At 51.8% G+C, this 18,199-nt stretch overlaps 1 protein-coding gene across 6 annotated transcripts in view; it reads left to right on the top strand.

Moving 5' to 3' along the window:
• CLMN (calmin) overlaps nt 1–18,199 on the top strand; it is a 105,993-nt gene that overhangs the window by 63,597 nt on the left and 24,197 nt on the right. For all 6 annotated transcript variants that reach the window (XM_059183024.1, XM_059183029.1, XM_059183023.1 and 3 more), the window contains 3 exons: nt 8,671–8,732; nt 13,160–13,255; nt 15,685–15,768. In XM_059183024.1, coding sequence (XP_059039007.1) covers nt 8,671–8,732; nt 13,160–13,255; nt 15,685–15,768 — 242 coding nt within the window. The remainder of the gene's footprint in view (nt 1–8,670; nt 8,733–13,159; nt 13,256–15,684; nt 15,769–18,199) is intronic.

The raw sequence follows: 18,199 nt of genomic DNA, 5'->3' as shown, positions 1-18,199 counted from the left end.
AAAAAACCCAAGATGCCTGTGGCTTAACACAGGGACAGCGTGTTTCTGACTCACTCAGTGGTCCGACCGTGGTATTCCTCATTGGGTGGTATCGCTGGTGATCCTTGTCCAAGGGGAGAATTGGGAGTCCAGGCTCCCTCCCTCCTGTGGCATGTCATCTTCTGTGTCCTTGGAGTTGTCCTTGCATAGTGGTCACAAAGCCAGCTCCCTCCCTCCTATGGCCCTGTCATCCTCTGTGTCCTTGGAGTCGTCCCTGTGTAGTGGTCACAAAGCGTGGCGGATTACCCGCGCCTGCGCTGAAAGTGGCCTGCTTCGGACCCACCCACATGCCACTGGCCGGGGCCCAGTCGTGAGGCCCCCGCCACCTGCGAGGAGGGGGCTGGGAAGTATAGTTTGGCTATGTGCCCAAGAGGAAAAGGAAGCAGAGTTTGGCAAACACATGCTAGTCTGTCCCAGGACGTGTGGCTGCCCGGTTCACTGGCGACATGTCAGGACCGGTGGAGACGTTCCTCGTTAATGAACATCTCTCTCTCTCTCAGCAAAGCAGACGTCTACAAGGAAGCTGTGATCAGTTTTACGAAGAAGAGTGGTCTGGCTTCAAGTGAGTTTAGTTTAGAACAAGTTAAAGAATTTTTTTTTTAATTGCGGGACTTACCACAACCTTTAATAGACTGCTATTTCCCAGACTTCTTGGACTCCTTTTTTATTTTTTTAATTTTATTTATTTATTTGACAGAGAGAGAGAGAGAGAGATCACAAGTAGGCAGAGAGGCAGGCAGAGAGAGGGAGGGAAGCAGGCTCCCCGCTGAGCAGAGAGCCCGATACGGGACTCGATCCCAGGACCCTGAGATCATGACCCGAGCTGAAGGCAGAGGCTTAACCCACTGAGCCATCCAGGTGCCCCTGGACTCCTCTTTTGAGAGGCCTTTGAAAACTAGTAGTCTACGGAATGTGGTTCAGAAAACACTGCCTTAGAAGTTAACTCAGTATTCAGAGGACAGAATACTTTCACGAAAACACTTGTGTAAAAAAAAAAAAAATCACCAAAATATAGCAGAGTTCAGTTTCCCAAGGATCTCGGTGTCAGGAGTTTCCTGAGGTGAGCCTCCATGCTGTGTGAAGAGAATATTTCTCCACCTTTTTTTCTTTCTTTTTTTTTTTTTTTTTTAATCCTTCCCTCCTCCCCTCCCCCTCTCCATCCGTCCTTGCAGAGCTGTCAGGACAGGGTCCCCGTCTTACTACCCACGGCTGAGTGTCGCCGTTACTGTCTGCATCCTGGAGGGGCGCGTGCGTGAATGATCCATGCGGGGCTCCTTCGGTCCCCAACTCGCCTTCAGCTGGACACGTCAGGGCGGTCCGCCTGGACTGGTCATGTCACCCTGGTCTGTCCATCTGAGTCGATGTGAAAAATCCCTTTCCCAAGCTTAGGTTTTTATGACTGGCTGGCGTCATCCGTCATCATAAAAGTGGACTGAGGTTTAGCGTTGAGGTTAGACAGAATCACTCGTAGAGAAAAACTAGAGCGGCTTTCTTTTTTATTTCTGTTAGGCAATATATATATATATATATATATATATATATATATATAGCTTAAAACTTAATTTGGTGTGTAATTGGGACTAGCTCTGTGGAGCCCTGGGTTATGGGTTTTGGAGCAGCTGAGAAGCAGGGGCATGGCGGGGCAGGACGTGGTATGTTAATTGGTGGCCTCTGGGACCTGTGAGAGAATTGGATTTGAGTCCCCAGTTAGAATGAGCTTGGCAATTTTATTTGAGTCTCTAGTGGTGCATACTGGGAAGACCACTGGTTTGCACCAGCTCGAGCAGGTCGCCGATAGTCTCCGTCTGGGATGCCCCTGGGTGCATCCTCCGTCTGCACGAGGGACAGAGGCCAGCAGGCGGGAGCCAGAGAGAGGGTGACCGCGCTCGGCCAGCTCTGGCCTGCCACTTCTCTGCACACTTAGGCAATAGTAAGTTGCGTGCTGCTGGGCCTGTGGTCCCAAGGAGGGTTTTGCATTTTACTACCAAAGTCTTGATAAAAGGAACTCAGGTCAGAGCAAACATTCAGGGAGGAAAAACAAAGGAAATTAAATGCAAAATCAGTGCGGGTGCAAAACCACATGGAGGCCTTGGCTTTAATACCACCAGAGCCGGTGGGGGGAAGTGGCCCCCAGGAGTCGGAACCAAGGAATGCTGGCCTGGTGTTCCTGAAGCCTGGCCCCTCTCTCCTGTTGAAAAAGAAATTGCTGTTTAATTTGTTTCTGAGTTTTATTTCTCAAGTGAACCAGCATGGGGCCATGTAATGAGCTTGTGTTTCTGGGAGGTGTTGAAAGACGGGAAAGGAGCAAAACCACGGCCAGACGGGGTGGCCAGGAGCTCCCGGGGGTCCAGCAGCAGGAGGACCGGGGGCCGGGGGGATCTGCCGGAGCACTGGCTTCTCAGGGTGCTTCTGGGGGTGGGGGCGGGCGGGACGTGTCCTTGCATGGGCTGCTGGCCGTCCACGGGGAGACCAGAGAGAGGGAGCTGTCTCTCTGTCTCTGTTTAAGATCCTCCGGGCGGGTGGCACGGGCGATGTGAGCCAAGGGGGACACTTGAGTGGAGAGCGGGTCTGAGCCGTGGATAAAAAGAAGACTATTTGGCAGGAATGGGAGAGTCTGTGTAAGCCTCTCAGGAGGCTGCTGGTAGAAGGCTTTCTGGATCAGATTATTACCCGAGGAAGCCCTAGAGATTGTCCCCGGTGGGGGCTGCAGCTGTCCCCTGGAGCTGAGATGGGCATCTGTCCCGTGCCTGGCGGATGGGAGCGGCCACATGCTAGGAACTCACTCCTGCACCAAACAGAAGTAACGATAGGAACGTGTGGGGCCCTCCCACCACCCTGCCTGCCCCTGGACAGAAGGGGTGGGTGACTCTTCCCCTGGAGACAGGCAGAGCCCACCAGCCATAGCCAGGGTAGCAGCGCCCCTGCCAGATGCCCTTGTCGTCCCAGACCTGGGTGTGTGAGCCCATGCGCCCCCCACTGCCACTGCTATCGCCTCCCAAGCGCTGACCAAACCGAGAGGAGCGGCCTCCACGACCGCCAGGTTGATTCATAAAAAGGAGCTTGTGTCCCGGACTTGGTAAAGGACTAAAAGATACAGGAGCACGTGTGCCCGTGAGGGGCCGTGAATGGTGAGGATGGGTAGGTCTGGTTCCCGACATGCGTCACACGCCAGGAGGTGAGCAGTAATGGGGACAGCTGGGTTTCTGCAGTGCTGCGTGCCCTGCGCTGGGCCGAGCCCTTTGAATGCTGTGCCCCGTGGAAGGCCTTTCGTCACTGCCAATGCCCCTGCCCCTGTCTGTCCCCTCCTGCACCCTCTCCCCAGCTGCCTGATGACCTGAAGAGTCACTGCCATGCATCTCTCTCTCTCTCTTTCTCACACACACACACACACACACACACACACACACACACACTGTGGGAAGCCCTTCTGCAATGGCTAAGACCTTCGCGACCCCATGATGTAGGTATCATGAGCCTCTCCGGGAAGATACCAGCAGACCTCTCGTTTGCTGGAGCTTTTCTTTGTATTCTGTGGCAGGAAGGCTGAGACAGAAGCCGGCTGGGGGTGTCCCATAGGCAACCCCCCCCCCCCAGGCCTTCTCACCCTGAGCACTGCTGACATTCTGGGCTGGATACATCTGTCCTGTGGTAGGGGCCATCCTGAGCACGCTAGGGTGTGGAGCTGCGTCCCTGGCCTCAAGCCACTAGATGCCAGTCGACCCCTCCACTCTGTGACAATCAAAACGTCCCCAGATGCTGCCAGATGTCCCACGGGGACAGAGGCACCCCACTGCTTGAGCACCAGCCAGGAGCCAGGCCTATGAGGGGACTTCAGCCCATATAGGGCCTGCCCAGCGTGGGGAGTAGGGTCCGGGCTGCAGGAAAGCTGGAGGACATCCTGGAGGTGGGTGTGGAGCACTGAGCCCAGCAGCCTGGTGGAGGAGGAGAGCAATGAGGCCTCAGCCTGCCTGTCTGCCTCCTGCCTCTCGCTAGGTAGTGCCTCTGATGTTGGAAAGAAATGCTCCCGGCTGACACATCTGAATGGACATTGCAGAGTGAAGGCCCCCTGTGGGAGTTCTGGTCTGCAGTCCTTCTAGTAAATTCTGGTTCATCTTCTGGGGTGTATGAATTCAGGACTGAAGCCACTCTCAGGAAGAGCCCCTTGGACAATGAAGGAACAAGAAATGCCATTTATTTATTTATTTATTTATTTATTGCCTGTTGCCAGAAGACAAGCTGGGAACCGTACCTGTGTCCCCTATCTTTGGTCTCCAGTGCGACCTACGTACCCGGCTCCAGACAGCCTGTTCCTTCCATGCCCAGTGACAGGTTTGGTGCACGCCAGACACTGCCTGGACAGAGCCAAGAGATTGTGCCAATTGTCTCTTCTCAGTTAGATCCAGGTTCTCCAAGTGTACCACGTGGTCACCCAGCAAAGCTGATTAATGCAAGTGCCCAGGCCCAGGCCCCAGAAAGAGTGAGTCCAGAGGTCTTGGATGGGGTCCAGGAATTAGCGTGTTAACTGTCACCCTGGAAGGTCTTGGTGTGAGTCATCTGTGGGCCATACTTTGAGAAACACCGAGGCATTTGCTGATCACATTAAAGTTGCGTACGTGAGTATCTTCATGCTTTAGCTGTGTGTGTGTGTGTGTGTGTGTGCACGCACACACATGGTTCTAGAAGGATAATCAATAAATTATCAATAGTGGTGATCTCTGGATGTAAGAAGATTTCAACAACAGATTTTAGATCTGTTTCTCTATGCTTTCCTGTATTTTAATTTTCTTATTACGAGCATGTGCTTATAGACAGATAAACCACCAGGCCTTTCTCATGGGTGAGGAAGAGCAGAGATATTATAGAGGAAATGTTAGAGAGGAAGTAGTTTTAAGGGAAGTGTGGACATAGGGAAAGAAGGCTACCATATAAATCTATTTTCACTCCCAAGCCAACATCCCTCTCTCTGTGGTTCCCAACTCCTGAACCAGCCGCCGGTGGCCTGAAAAGGGAGAAAGGTCACATTTTGGAATTGCCTATTCTTTTTTTCTTTCTTTCTTTCTTTCTTTTTTTTTTTTTAGAGAGAGAGCAAGCGTGTGTGCGTGTGGGTGAGATGGGATAGGGAGAGAGAATCCCAAGCAGGTGCAGTTCAACTTCACGACCCTAAAATTGTGACCTGAGCCGAAATCAGAAGTCAGACACTTGACCGACTAAGCCACCCAGGCACCCCTGAAATTGCCTATTCTTGGCAAAGCAGGGGGCTAGAGTCACTCCAGGGGTGGCGGGTGGGACTCGGGACGGTGGCTTTGTGCCCAAAGCTTTGGCTTCCCTTTCTGCCTTTCTCCCGTGGGTCCTGGGGCTGGCAAGCTCCTCCTCCTCCTCCTCCAGCCTGCCCCACACTGGGGCACCCGGGGCAGCCAGGCAGGCCTGGAGATGGTGCTTTTATAGCTCTGTTATTGCTCTGCTGTTACCCGGCACCCCCACTCTGGGCCCCACAAACACTCCGTGAAAAGGCCAGACCCCTTCCAGAGAAATCGCTCCCTACACCTTTACAACGTGATAGGTGCGGAGGAAAAAAGGGGCCACGGGATTTATGGAAACTATATAAAGTTTATGGAGTCTTGGCAGGCCAGCAGTAGAAGGAGTCTGTGGGGTGGGGGAGGGTATCTCGAAATGGAGAAGGTCATGAAAGAGCGTCAGACTTTGGTGCCGAGACGACAGACGGAATACTGCGGGTCCCGGGTGTGCCGTGTGACCGTGAGGCCCAGGCAGGTGGCCCTCCCTTAGCAGCTGCTGGTGGAGCCTTGTGGGGGTGATGCCTTTGAATCTTCACCGCATGCCCATGAGGAAGGCACAGTTTTCCTCCTCCTGTAGAGGGGAGACTGAGGCAAGGGTATGTTGGCTGTCGTGAACTTGCCCAAGGTTGCACAGCTAGTGGTGTGTGGCTCACAAGGGATATTCTGGGGCAGGCTAAATTTGCACAGTCTCTCTCTCTCCTGGGTATTGAGCAATGTGTCCCAGTTTCAGGTCCAGAAATTGCAGTCTCCATACCCTATTTCAGTTTGGGACTCATCTGTTATTTGCGATTTAGTCTCATGGTCCCCTGGTGTCTTCCGTCATCACGTTGCCCTCCTGTGGGTCAGCTTTGCTGTCCAAGCTAATCTGTGCTAAGATTCACCCACAGGCCATGGCTGGAAGGGAAATGAAGCCTCCCCGAGATTGGTTGTGGGACAGGGCAGGGCTGGGACACTGCCCTTGCCTGCAGGAGCCCCCTCCATGTCTCACTTCCACTGTGGGATCCTCTTAGGACCCCTGGAGGAGTACCCCCCGGGGTCTGAAATTACCTCCTCTCATCCCTATCAGCCTGGAAACTTGTAATTTATTTTGTCTTCATATGTGCCTTTTAGCTTCCATGTTTTCTCTCTTGCTTAGCTGTGAATTCTTGGAGTGCAGATTCCACGAATGTGGTTTTTTAAAAAGATTTTATTTATTTATTTATTTGTCAGAGAGGGAGAGTAAGCACAAGCAGGGGGAACAACAAGCAGAGGGACAAGCAGGCTCCCTGCCGAGCAAGAAGCCTGATGCGGGACTCGATCTCGGGACCCTGAGATCATGACTTGAGCCAAGGGCAGAGCCACCCAGACTGAGCCACCCAGAAGTGCCACCATGGATGTGTTCTTTATCTCTGACTTTGCCCACAGGGTCTGGCATAGTTCCTAGCATGTAATGATCACTGACTAAATACCAGCCAGGAGGATGGAATGATGGAAGGATGGATGGGTACATGGTGGATGGACCGATGGTTGGATGGACGGATGGTTGGATGGATGGATGGATGGATGGATGGTTGGATGGATGGATGGATGGATGGATACTTGGGTGGAAGGAAGGAAGGAAGGTTGGTTAGATGGATAGATGGAAAGATAGATAGATGCATGGACGGATAGATGCATGCTTGGATGGATGGATAGATGGATACGTGGTTGGGTAGAAAGATGGATGGATGGATGGATGGATACGTGGTTGGATGGATGGATAATTGCAAGGATGGATAGATGGACAGACGAATGGGTGGCTGTACGGATACATGAGGCATACATAGACTAACAGACACCCACTTCCTCTTTTGTAGCCTTCCACATAGTTAAACCAACAGTCCAAACCAGGTTCTCTCAGGCTTTCACTGAATGCACTTCTGTTTCAGGGGATGCACTTTGCTCTCTCTGAAGCCATATGGAGAAACCAGCCTGAGTGTTTGAATGTGTGTGTAAATACTTTACAATCCCATAAACTTGCTTAAAGACAGGTGGGGGGGTGGAGTATAAACCAGGGCAGCCTTTTGGGAGGGCAATTTAGAAGTAGCTATTAAAATGTTAAATGTGCCCACCACTGAGCCCCTGCGGTTGCACTTTCAGTTGTCAGGCATGAGACATACATTCATACGCTTGTGCCCAGAGAACCCCTCAGAAGGGCACTTACACAAGGATGTGCACTGCCACACTGCTTGTGACGCTGAAACACCGGAAACTGCCAAGTGCCATCAACAGAGAAATGGCCGCCAAGCTATGGGACACCCATACCATGTCAAACACTGCAGAGGCAGAAAGGTCCCACATGGGGCTGGGGGTAGGGTGCGCTCCAGTCTTCTGGAAAACCCTGAGTCTCTGTAGCCCATGGCCCTCAGCAAAAGCCCCCCTCCCCCCTTCCTCATTTCTATCAACTTTTTTTTCTTTCCTCCTCTTCTACCCACAAAACACAGTTTACTGGAATTAGATCTTTAATTCTTAAGCCTGCTTGCTAAGTGACCTTTCCTTACAGAAAAGGAGGAAAATGAGAAAAAAAGCAGTTAATGTGCATAATTACTGTCTGCCGGCTCTTCAATTAAAAAGATTGAAAGCCACAATATTAAAATTTGATTTATGGGCAGCACTATCTACCTAATAATGAGGCTGAGAGGGAAAAAGAACCATAGTGGTTACAGAGAACCCGAGCCCCTTAGCTCCCCCGGGAGATAAATTGCCTCCCATTTTCTTATTGCTAAAGAAACATGGAATGGTTTTAAGCATATTTGATATGTTCCTCCAATATGTTGAAATCCAGAACTTAGTAACTCAAGAGTCTTCTGGCTCAGACATTTCAAGGAAGCTTCCTGAGGGGCGCAGCAGCCTAAGCTGGGGTGTGGGGAGCGGGGGGGTGTCCTGGGGTCCCAGGGTCCCAGGGTCCCAAGCCAGCTAACCCTGCGGAGCTGAGGAGTCAGCGGGAAACGCACGGAATCCAGCTGCCGAGTCCCAGCTTGGCTGCGTATTAGCGGTTTGTCCCTCTGTTTCATCATCAGTAAAATGGGAATAACCTCACTGGTTGTGTGATGTTGGGCACATGCCTCTGTTTTCCTACCGGAAAGAACATGTTCCGTGTGTCTGAATTTGTGGTTATTTATTCTCGTTAAGGGGCTGGGGAGAGTGGATTCCAGGTGCCACGTAAGCCGTCGCGGACCCCGTTCCGGAAAGGGCTTCCCTACCCCAGGGGCATGCTGGGGTCCGTCTGCCGTCCGCCTGGAACCCCTCTTGGGAAGAGGAGATCAGCATTTTGCCCGTATTCTGTTTCACCCAGCTAATGGCATTTCTTTGTTTCCAGTCGAAAGGGAAAATGTGCAGAAGAGGACCTTCACGCGTTGGGTAAACCTGCATCTAGAGAAGGTAAGCGGGGCTCTTGGGCTTTCGTTCGGTGACCGATTCATCCGTGAGCGGGCAGTGCAGGAGCGTGGTGGGAGGGGAGGGGTAGCTCGGTGGTTTGGGCTGTTTGCTTTTTTCACGTGTTCGTTTAAACATCTGCTGAGTACATTTCACTGCCAAGTGTCCAGCTCTGTGTTGGGAACACGGACGTTAAGACAGGGTTCTGCCCTCGTGGGGCGATCAGTCCACTTGCGGAAGGAAAAGGTCTGTCTTTAAATAGGAATCGGTGAGCGCATGTTTGAAGACGTTCACTGTCGAACACCCCAGATGCCTCCATGAACAGAGGGACCCGGGGTAGGGCTAGGGCTGGGCTTCCGGTCCTAGGGGGACAGTAGGGGACCCTCTGTGTGAGGGTCATTTGTAGGTTTTTGGATTGATTTATGCAAGAACTCAACACCTTTTAACAAAGCCAGATTCCCTTGTTAATCACAGAACATCGCTACCGACCAACGATATTACCTGCCCCTTTAGGTGCCTCTGGCTTTGTGCATCACACGTCTCCTTCAATCCCTGTGACAACCCTCATTCCCCCTCCTGCTACCAATGAGGGAAGAGGCTTTGGAGACCTGAAATGGTTTTCCTGAAACCAAGAAGAAACCTCTTCCAGTGGCTTCTTCTCTGTATTCAACTTGACGTTCAACTTCTTTTACCCCTTTTCTTTCCGACACTCTGGGGCCAGGCAATTTGGGATTGCATTTTTGTCTGCAGGCTTCTCACACACGGTCACCATAAAACCGAAGTGGCTGTTTCAGCCCCTGAGAAACAGACAGAAGGATGAGCTGCAGAGGAGAGGCGGGTTGGAGAGTGGATAACCAGCCCAGCCCGGAGCCGGTGGAAATCTGAGCCCTCTGAGCCCTCCCCACACACCAGTTACCCCCGAGGCAGGGAACATTCTAACTTGCCAAGGGCAGGGGGAGGAGAGATGATTTGAAGAGACAGCTGATTCATCAGGCTGCGTGTCCTTCCATCGTTTCTTCTTAAATTCCACTTTGTGGTTCTCCCGATAGATGCAGCCCACTGCACGTTTCCTTATAAAGCTGATAGTGTTCAAGTCTCCCACTTTAGTGAGGTTAGGTGTGTGGATTTTCTTCTCTCCTGTCCTCCTAGAAGGTGCAGAGGCAGCTACTGACTGCCCGTAGAGTTAACCCAGAAGAAGGGGTCATAGGGGAAATCTGTGAGATCGCCAAGAAAATAATAGTGGTTTTTCGGAAGTGCAGCTCTTGACCAAGATTCTAATTCGTGCCGTTGACCTTGGGGTCGGTCATGTTTCCCCGAGCAGCCCCTGACCACCCACACCTCTATCCCGCACCTGGACAGTGGGGTCCCCTGGACCCAGGAGGGCTCCCGAACTGCCCAGGATACAGAGTTACAAATCACTTGCCAGTTGTTTTGACTCTTGGTGCATTTTCAGCAGGGCTCATAAAGCAAAGTGTTATTTTTGGAAAAAAGGAAAACCGTTCCCCCAATCTAAGTTCGCAGGACTCCTAAATTAATGCCTGATGTGTGTTAGCTGGAAATTCCTCCTGGTGGATGGAGGGCAGCCATGGCAGTTCTTTCTTTCTTTCTTTCTCTCTTTCTTTCTTAATTGAAAAGTAAATACTGAAAAGGATAGAGTGTGATGCAGCAAATACCCGTACACGCACTCCCCAGCCTCAGGGAGCCCCCGTCCGCACCTGTCAGATCAGGGATGGCCTCCTTGGCCAAGGCCCCCGTCCCTTCTTCGGGGCAGGTGGGTCGCCCTGCTCTGAGAATAAATCAGATAACACCTGAAACCCATGCCTAATAAACAGGGCGAAATTAACAGCCATGTTTCCAACCTGGAGACTTTCAAGACCAACCTTTCATGTCAAGGAAACCCGGGAACCGCTCAGGGACCTGGGCTTAACTACAATTTGAAGGCTGTCAGAGATATTTACGGAGTCTGGGGCTTCTGGAAAAATTCCTTCATTTACCAGAGGAGTTAGATCATGAAGAAAGCCCTGGGGGTGCTGTTTACTCGGCCATACCGATCTCGTGAAGCCCGTGGAACCTTTGGGGCCCCGGCCGTGTTTTCGCTGGAGCAGGTTCAATGTCTCCCGCTGCTGTCCTGCCGCGTGGCCTCCGGCCAAGTCCCCATTTGCTGCTGCCGAGGCCCTTCCAGACGCTGTCGGTGGAAATTACTCTCCGGGTTCGACGCCCAAGCAAGGCTTGGCCGTGGCTGGGGCTGGTACCTGGAAAATTTGTTAGTCCATCTATCAGGGGGTGTTTTGTCCAGGCGTCACGTTTTTCTGCCTCGCGTTAGCAGGAATAACATTTCCGCGAGAGTCTCTGTAACCTGATGCCGTCGTGTTCTGAGCGGAATGTGCCCAGGGAGCGGTGGGGGTTTGCAAAGAAAATAATTTGCCTGGTGGTTAAAAGGCACTGTTGCCCTAGAAGCAGATCCCTTTTCTGTACACCTGCAGGAGGAATCGGCCTGTATTTAGACTAACGGGGGGTCAGGGGGCTCATATAAGGGGTAAGGAAATGCCACCTTCCTTCATAAAAAAAGAACACAAGGACCCTCCAAAGCTATCAGAAGAAGGAGGCCTTCCTGGAGGGAAAGGTGCCCAGACCACAGCTCCTCCGTGTTTCCGAGGCTCTACTCGGACCCCTGAGTCTCTGGCTGGTTTCCAGCTACCAGCCCCACCCCCAGTCCCGTGTCCCACGTGAACGGCCCATTCATTGTACCCAGGAGCAGGCCCCACCTGTTGCAATATTGCCAAAAGCCCCACGACCAAACACTAAACTGAGAATTCACGCTGGGGTGAGGGCGTATTACAAAGGTGCATTTCTAGAGTCTGTTCCCTGCGATTCTGTACGCTAAGTTCTCATCATATGGCATTGAAGGACCTGTTATCAAGCTGGTTTGGTCAATAGCAACCTTTCTTCAGGCAAAGTATTAACCTCGAACCCGAAAGAAAGGCCAGTAAGAGCTAAACTTCTCTGATGAAAGCATGGGGTGCCAGCGATAAGACTCCTTCTCAGCAGCCCCAGGTCCCCATAGGACACCCTGAAGCTGTTCTGCTCTAGGCCAGGGTTCCAGGAAAAACGTGCTTGGAGATCTGTGTGCTGGGGCCTCTGACTGACAGTTTCCAGGCAGCCCTGGGAGCCCCCAGACCACACGTCCAGCGAGACTCCTGGTGGACACAGTTCACCTAGACAGTCGATCTCTCTGCATCCAGGCCCAGAGAGGAAACCCCAGGCAGCCTCCAGCTTTGCCCACCCAGGGCTCCTTCATGCTGTAGATCGTGGGGGCCGAGTTGCCCCAGGGAAGCCTACGTTAAGGAAAATACCCAAGGCCCAGTTCCTGTTGAGGGTAGAGCCTGGATTTGAACTCAGGAACTCCCTTGATTCTTAGTGGAACAGGTAAGAGTAGCATCTTGAGGTTACACTGGTTCTCCAGAAGTCTGGCCTTTGGAGAAGAACCAAGGGAGTGGCGTTCAGAATGCTAATTAACATTTTTATACAGTTTAGTTAGTTTGATTTGTAATAATAAGCATGGATTACTTTTGTGGCTAAACATAGAAATATACATGAACACCTATGATAAATCAGCCTCCCAACCTTTGCGTCCCTAACAGGCCTACGAACTTGGTGGGGGTGGGGGCAGAGATTCTCCTCCTGAGCCAGCCGTCCAGTCTGTCCATCCCGCCCCTACTCACCACAGCTGAGTCACACACACTCGCCGCCTTCCTGGCTCCCTCCGCCAGGGATCCCGCCACCTCCAGAGTTGGACTGAAGATTGATGAGGGTCAACTGGCACGTCAGGATGGTCACATTCAGAGATGGAGCAGTGGGGGAGGCGGGGAATCCTTGTGGACACTGGCACGGAGGCCCAGAGGGTCACTGACTCAGCATCATGGCATCATGGCGTGGGTCTGGACAACGCCCGTGGGCAGCCAGTGTGTCCTGATGAAGGAACAGGACTGATGGTACAAAAGAGCAGATCTGCCCAAACACTGGGGGTGTCACCTAACCTCTTTGAGCCTCAGTTTCCCCAAATCTAAAGTGAAGGGCTTATACTAGGTAAGTTCCTGGAAGTCCTGCTAGAATCATTTTATTCTATGGAGGGTGATAATGCCCTTTCTTGCTCCCCTTAAGGAGAAGTGTGGATGCAATGTAATGGGGATGGGGGGGATCCCAGATCTCAGGGTCCCAGGGATCTCCAAGGTCCCTTTTGTGATCAGCCCTTTGGTGCCAAGTCTCCTCCATGGTTCACCAGCCCAGGTGTGCCTTCCCCCCGCCCCTGGGGACTGCCTGTACCCAGATTTGGATGCATGGAAGTCTTCTCCTGCGGGAGACCTGCAGCTCGGGCACAGTTTGGTGGATCACACAGGCCACTAATCAGCTTCTTTTTTCCGCTTCTTCAACAGTGCAACCCACCTCTAGAAGTTAAAGATTTATTCGTTGATATACAAGATGGCAAAATCCTAATGGCTTTGTTAGAAGTCCTGTCTGGGCGAAATCTGGTACGTATGTCACATACGTGATATCAGGGAGACACCAGCTGCAAAGGATAACTGCTGGTTTGTGTTCAGTACACAGCTATATGCCTGGCCATGTGTGATCCTGTGACCAGAAACTTGGAAGGGTGACATTCCTTTCTCAGTGACCAAGAGTGATACAATCATGAATAGCTAAGCAGCATCTTTTTTTTTTTTTTTTTTTTAAGTAAATACACTTCAGTAAGTAAATAAATAAATGCTCAGTATTTTCTGGGAGTCAGCTAAGGGTAAAGATGGAAACTAGATCATTAAACTTTAGCTCTCCAGGCATTATAGTAACTAGCCAAGAATCAGGAAGTTGGAGGAGAAAGGCATCTTGCCAACCGGATTCCATTACCCGCCCAAGGCTAAAAATACAACTGCTGGCTTCTAGAACCTTCTCTTAAGTATAGTCATTCCCCCTTATCTGCAGAGGATACGTGCCAAGACCCCCAGTGGATGCCTGAAACTGGCGGCAGCACGGAGCCCCGTCTATGCTATGTTTTTTTCCAATACACACATCCCTGTGATGAAGTTCAATTTAGAAATCAGGCACAGTGAGAGATTAACAAGGATAACTAATGATAAAATAGAACAATTCTATCACCACATACGGTCACAGAAATTACATGAACATGAAAAAAATAAATTAAAAACAAATTATGTGAATGTGAACTCTCCCTCTCTCACAGTGCCTTACTGTCCTGTCCTTATCCTTCTCCTCGTGATGATGTCAGTTGACATCAAGCCCACGTGGTGAGAGGAAGCGAGGAGAAATGACATAGGTCCATGATGTAGCATGAGGCCACTCTGACCCTCTGACCACACGTCAGAAGGAGGGTCCTCGGCTTCTGGTCTGCAGTCAGCTGAAAGCGAAACCACATATAAGGGGCGAGTGTGATAGGACCGTGTTGTACTGAAGCAGCCAAGCTCGAGGGTCCTTCTACTGTGGGTCTCTTCCCTGGCTCTCCACATTGTATGTGTCCGATGTGTGCAGGTTGGTCCTTTCTCTCTCCCCTTCCCAGAGCAGGGCTTCTGAACCCCAACACTGTTGGCATTTTGGGTCTGATAGTTCTGCGTTATGGGGACTGTCCTGGGCATTGCAGGATCTGTAACAGCAGCGTTGGTCTCTACCTACTGGATGCCAGTCGTACCCCCAGGGATGACAGCCAAAAATGTCACTTGACATTGTCCACTGAGGGGGCATGGGGACCCGGCCAAAATGCCGGTGCTGTTGAGAAACCATACTCTAGAGTCTAGCATTTGATGTGGCCTCTGTTCCCCTTGGCGGCAGAAGAGAAGGCACAGCCATGGGTCACAACTCTGCCAGCCTATAGCTCGGCCAGTGCGGACCTCTCCAGATCTACTTCTGATTATAGTTAAAGTCAAGAGTGTATCCTGCTTTCAGATCTACTGTTGCTGGGATCTCACTGTACCCATTTAACCCTTCCCGTCTTCACCTCCCAAAGCAAAACGGGAGATTCCTGTTTGCCGCTCCAGGGGGGCTGTGCAGAATCTCATAATGAACTCTCACAAGGGATGGACCCACTGCGGTAAAAACAGGGTTCGTTTCCTTAGGGCTGATAATGAGCCAGCAGCACAGTCCCCATAGGCTTCCTACAAAAGTGTCTCCTCCTTCCTTGTTCTGTGATTCTAGCGACACACACTCCCACTCAGCAGTCCAGGCCACTGGCTGATAGACACCTGTCCTTGGTGAGCCTCTGTTGGGGGGGGGGTCTTTGATTCTAAGCTAAGAACTGGCCTCTGCCTGCCCGCTAGCTTGGCTGGCAGGTCCCCGCCGATAGAGCTGACTCCCACTGGTTTGCCGGGTAACGTTAACCCACCCAACCGGAGGCGCTTCCTTGGGATGGTCAACTACCATCCTCAGAGTCTCAGGTTCTACAAGCCTATCTCTCTCTCGCTCTCTCTCCCCCTCTGTCTCTCTCTCTACCTGTCTGTCTTCCTGCCTCTTTCTCTGACTCGGGACAACTGTCCACAAAGCTCCTGACAGAAAACAGACACATCTGCTGTTGGCAGGAGGGACTTGGTGGCTGATTTAGCAGCTGTAGGGACATCCCGGCTGGTGCTCCCTGCCTGACCAAACCATCCACGTGGGGAGGAGAACGCGTCCCTGGAGGTCTCTAGAGGGGGTCGATATCAAAGCCAGGAGCCGGGTCAGAGACAACAATTTGACAAATCTGTCCCCTGTTTAACCTGCCTAGGTCCTCCCCATTCACCAATTCAAGTGAGTTTAAGTCCCAAGGACTGTACATAAGGGGTGGGTTTCAGCTGCGAGCCCCTAACTTTCTCTTGGGGTTAATAAGAGGCAGCGACAAAGGCCCGCCCCCACAGCACCGCTGCCACGGAGCGCCTCTGCTGGAGTCACGACTTGTTTGCTCTGTTCTGTCTTGCAGCTGCAGGAGTACAAAGCCTCATCCCACCGCATTTTCCGGTTGAACAACATAGCGAAAGCGCTTAAGTTTTTGGAAGATAGCAACGTAAGTCTTTGAGACACATCCTGTTCACACAAGCTTTTCTTGCCACGAGAAGGACGAGGGCCAGTCACAGGAGAGGCGTGAAGAGGGGGCCCTGCTAACACGGCCAAATTTAAGTTTAAACATAACAGGACTCCCTCCGGCCAGCCTTCAACTGGACAGATGGTCCCTGACTCCCTGCCCGCCACGGCCTGTCCATCCGATGCCATCTCGGCTGGGCACCCAGCCGCGGGAAGGGTAGACCAGCAGGCTGGCCCTCCGACTTTAGTATTTCACATTTCCTTCTGTATCCCTCTGAAGCGTGATGCAGCGAGCGTGCCACAGTGGGGCACTTCCTCTTAGCAAGGAACTTTCTAGACTGAAGTTAGCTTTTTCTGTATTTTGGGCTCTGCTTCATGTCCTTCAAAAGTGGGGAGGGGCGGTCCTAGAGGGATGAACTTTCCAGAGCTGCTCTTCCATTAAAGCTTCACCAGGTAGCCCAGGTAGAAAGTCCACATATTGGAGCGTGCAAGAAAACTTCAAGTGTGACGCACATGGGGTTCTTAATAGTAAGCAGAGGAAGCTGACCTGGGCTGCTGTAAGCAGAAAAGGAATTCGTGGAAGGGCTGCCGAGTGCACCGAGAGTGCCTTACTGGACTGAGGTGTGGGGAGTCCAGGGATGTGAGGTGCCAGGACCACTGCAGAGCCTGCCTCCCCACGTGTAAGGACCCGTGAGCACAGTCCACTGTAGGCCCCTGAGAATGCATTCTTAGTGTCGCACATTCAGATTCGAAGGCCTGGGCCACCATGCCTGGGTCCCGTCCAGTTCCACGCTGCCATGGGGGAGGGAAAGCCCTTTCCCTTTTGAAGGAGGTGGGCTCCACCTCCCATACTGTGGGGAAGGCTCCAGATACAGGAGGGAGCTCAGGTGATGGCAGCCAGGAAGCCTGGTAGCAGTTTGCTACAGCAGCTTTCACACAGCCAAAAATGGGGAGGGAACTCGGGGTGCCTGGGCGGCCCAGTCATTTGAAGAGACGACTATTTCAGCTCAGGTCAGGATCTCAGGGTCTTGGGATCGAGCCCCGAGTCAGGCTCCGCGCTTGGCAGGGAGTCTGCTTGGAACTCTTTCTCTCCCTCTGCCCCTCCCCCCCTCAAATAAATAAATAAAGCTTTAAAAAAGAAAAGAAAAGAAAAGAAAGGTGGAGGCAGCCCAAGTGTCCATCAGCAGATGAGTGGGTGAACAAAGTGGGTCTGTCTCCCCCCCCCCCCGGTGGAATATTACTCACCCATGAAAAAAGAGTCAAGTACAACATGGTGGAATCTTGAAAACATTGTGCCGTAGGACAGGAGTCAGACACAAACGACGTTATTCTTTGATTCCATTCGTATGAAAAGTCCAACACTGTCTTTCAGTTTTCTGTCTTTCAAGACAGAAAATAGGGGCACTTGGGTGTCTCAGTCAGGTAGGCATCTGCCTTCAATTCAGGTCTTGATCCCAGGGTCCTAGGATCGAGCCCCACATTGGGCTCCCTGCTCAGCAGAGAGCCTGCGTCTCCCTCTCCCTCTGTATGCTGCTATTCCTGTTTGTGCTCTCTCTCTCTCCGTGTCAAATAAATAAAATCTTCAAAAAAAAAAAAAAAAACCACAGAAAATAGATTCATGGCTGCTTAGGGTTGTAGAGGCGTGATAGTTCAAGGGTATGGAGTCTCTTGTTGAGGTACTGAAAATGTTCTAAAAATTGTGATGACAGGCGCATACCTTCATCAATATACCAAAAACCATTGACAGATACAGCTTACACGGGTGAATGCAACAGAATGTGAGTTACAGCTTAATAAAGCTGTTCTTTTTTTTTTTTTTTTTTTAAGACTGACTTATTTAGAGAGAGCGAGTAAGTGCACATGCGTGGGGGGAACGCGGAGGGAGAGAGAGAAACACAAGCAGACTCCCCGGTGAGCACGGAGCCCGATGGGGGTGGGGGTCAGTCTCACACCCTGAGATCATGACCTGAGCCGAAGTCAAGAGTCAGAGGCTCAACTGACTGAGCCACCCAGGCGCCCCAAGACTTTTTTTTTTTTTTTTTAAAGGAGGTCACATTTCATGAAAATGTCTGGCTGGTCCGCGTTGGCTTCACCCTGGCATCAGCTCCTGTGGTGCTCGGAGCTCGGGTCCTGGGGCACACCTGGAGGGCTTCCAGCCCGGGAAAATCAGGCCGACGCTCCGAGCCTCAGTCCCCCCATCCATAAAATGAAAGTGATAAAAACACAGGAGCTTGTTGAGGATTGGGTGTGCCCGGCCCGGTGGAGGTCAGCCAAGTGCTGGCCCTGGGCCAGGGCTCCGTGGGCACCTGCTCTGACTTCTTCCCTGCCCCCTGCATCTCTGCTTCTGGAAGGGAGCACCGGGCATGGCTCTTCTGGGCAGTGTGTCCCCCATTCCCAAAGCGGCCCTTTTTGTG

The sequence above is a fragment of the Mustela lutreola genome, chromosome 7 (genome assembly GCF_030435805.1).
Source record: "Mustela lutreola isolate mMusLut2 chromosome 7, mMusLut2.pri, whole genome shotgun sequence".
NCBI lineage: Eukaryota > Metazoa > Chordata > Mammalia > Carnivora > Mustelidae > Mustela > Mustela lutreola.
The sequence above is the reverse complement of the archived record's forward strand: the minus strand, read 5'-3'. Positions and strand labels throughout refer to the sequence as shown.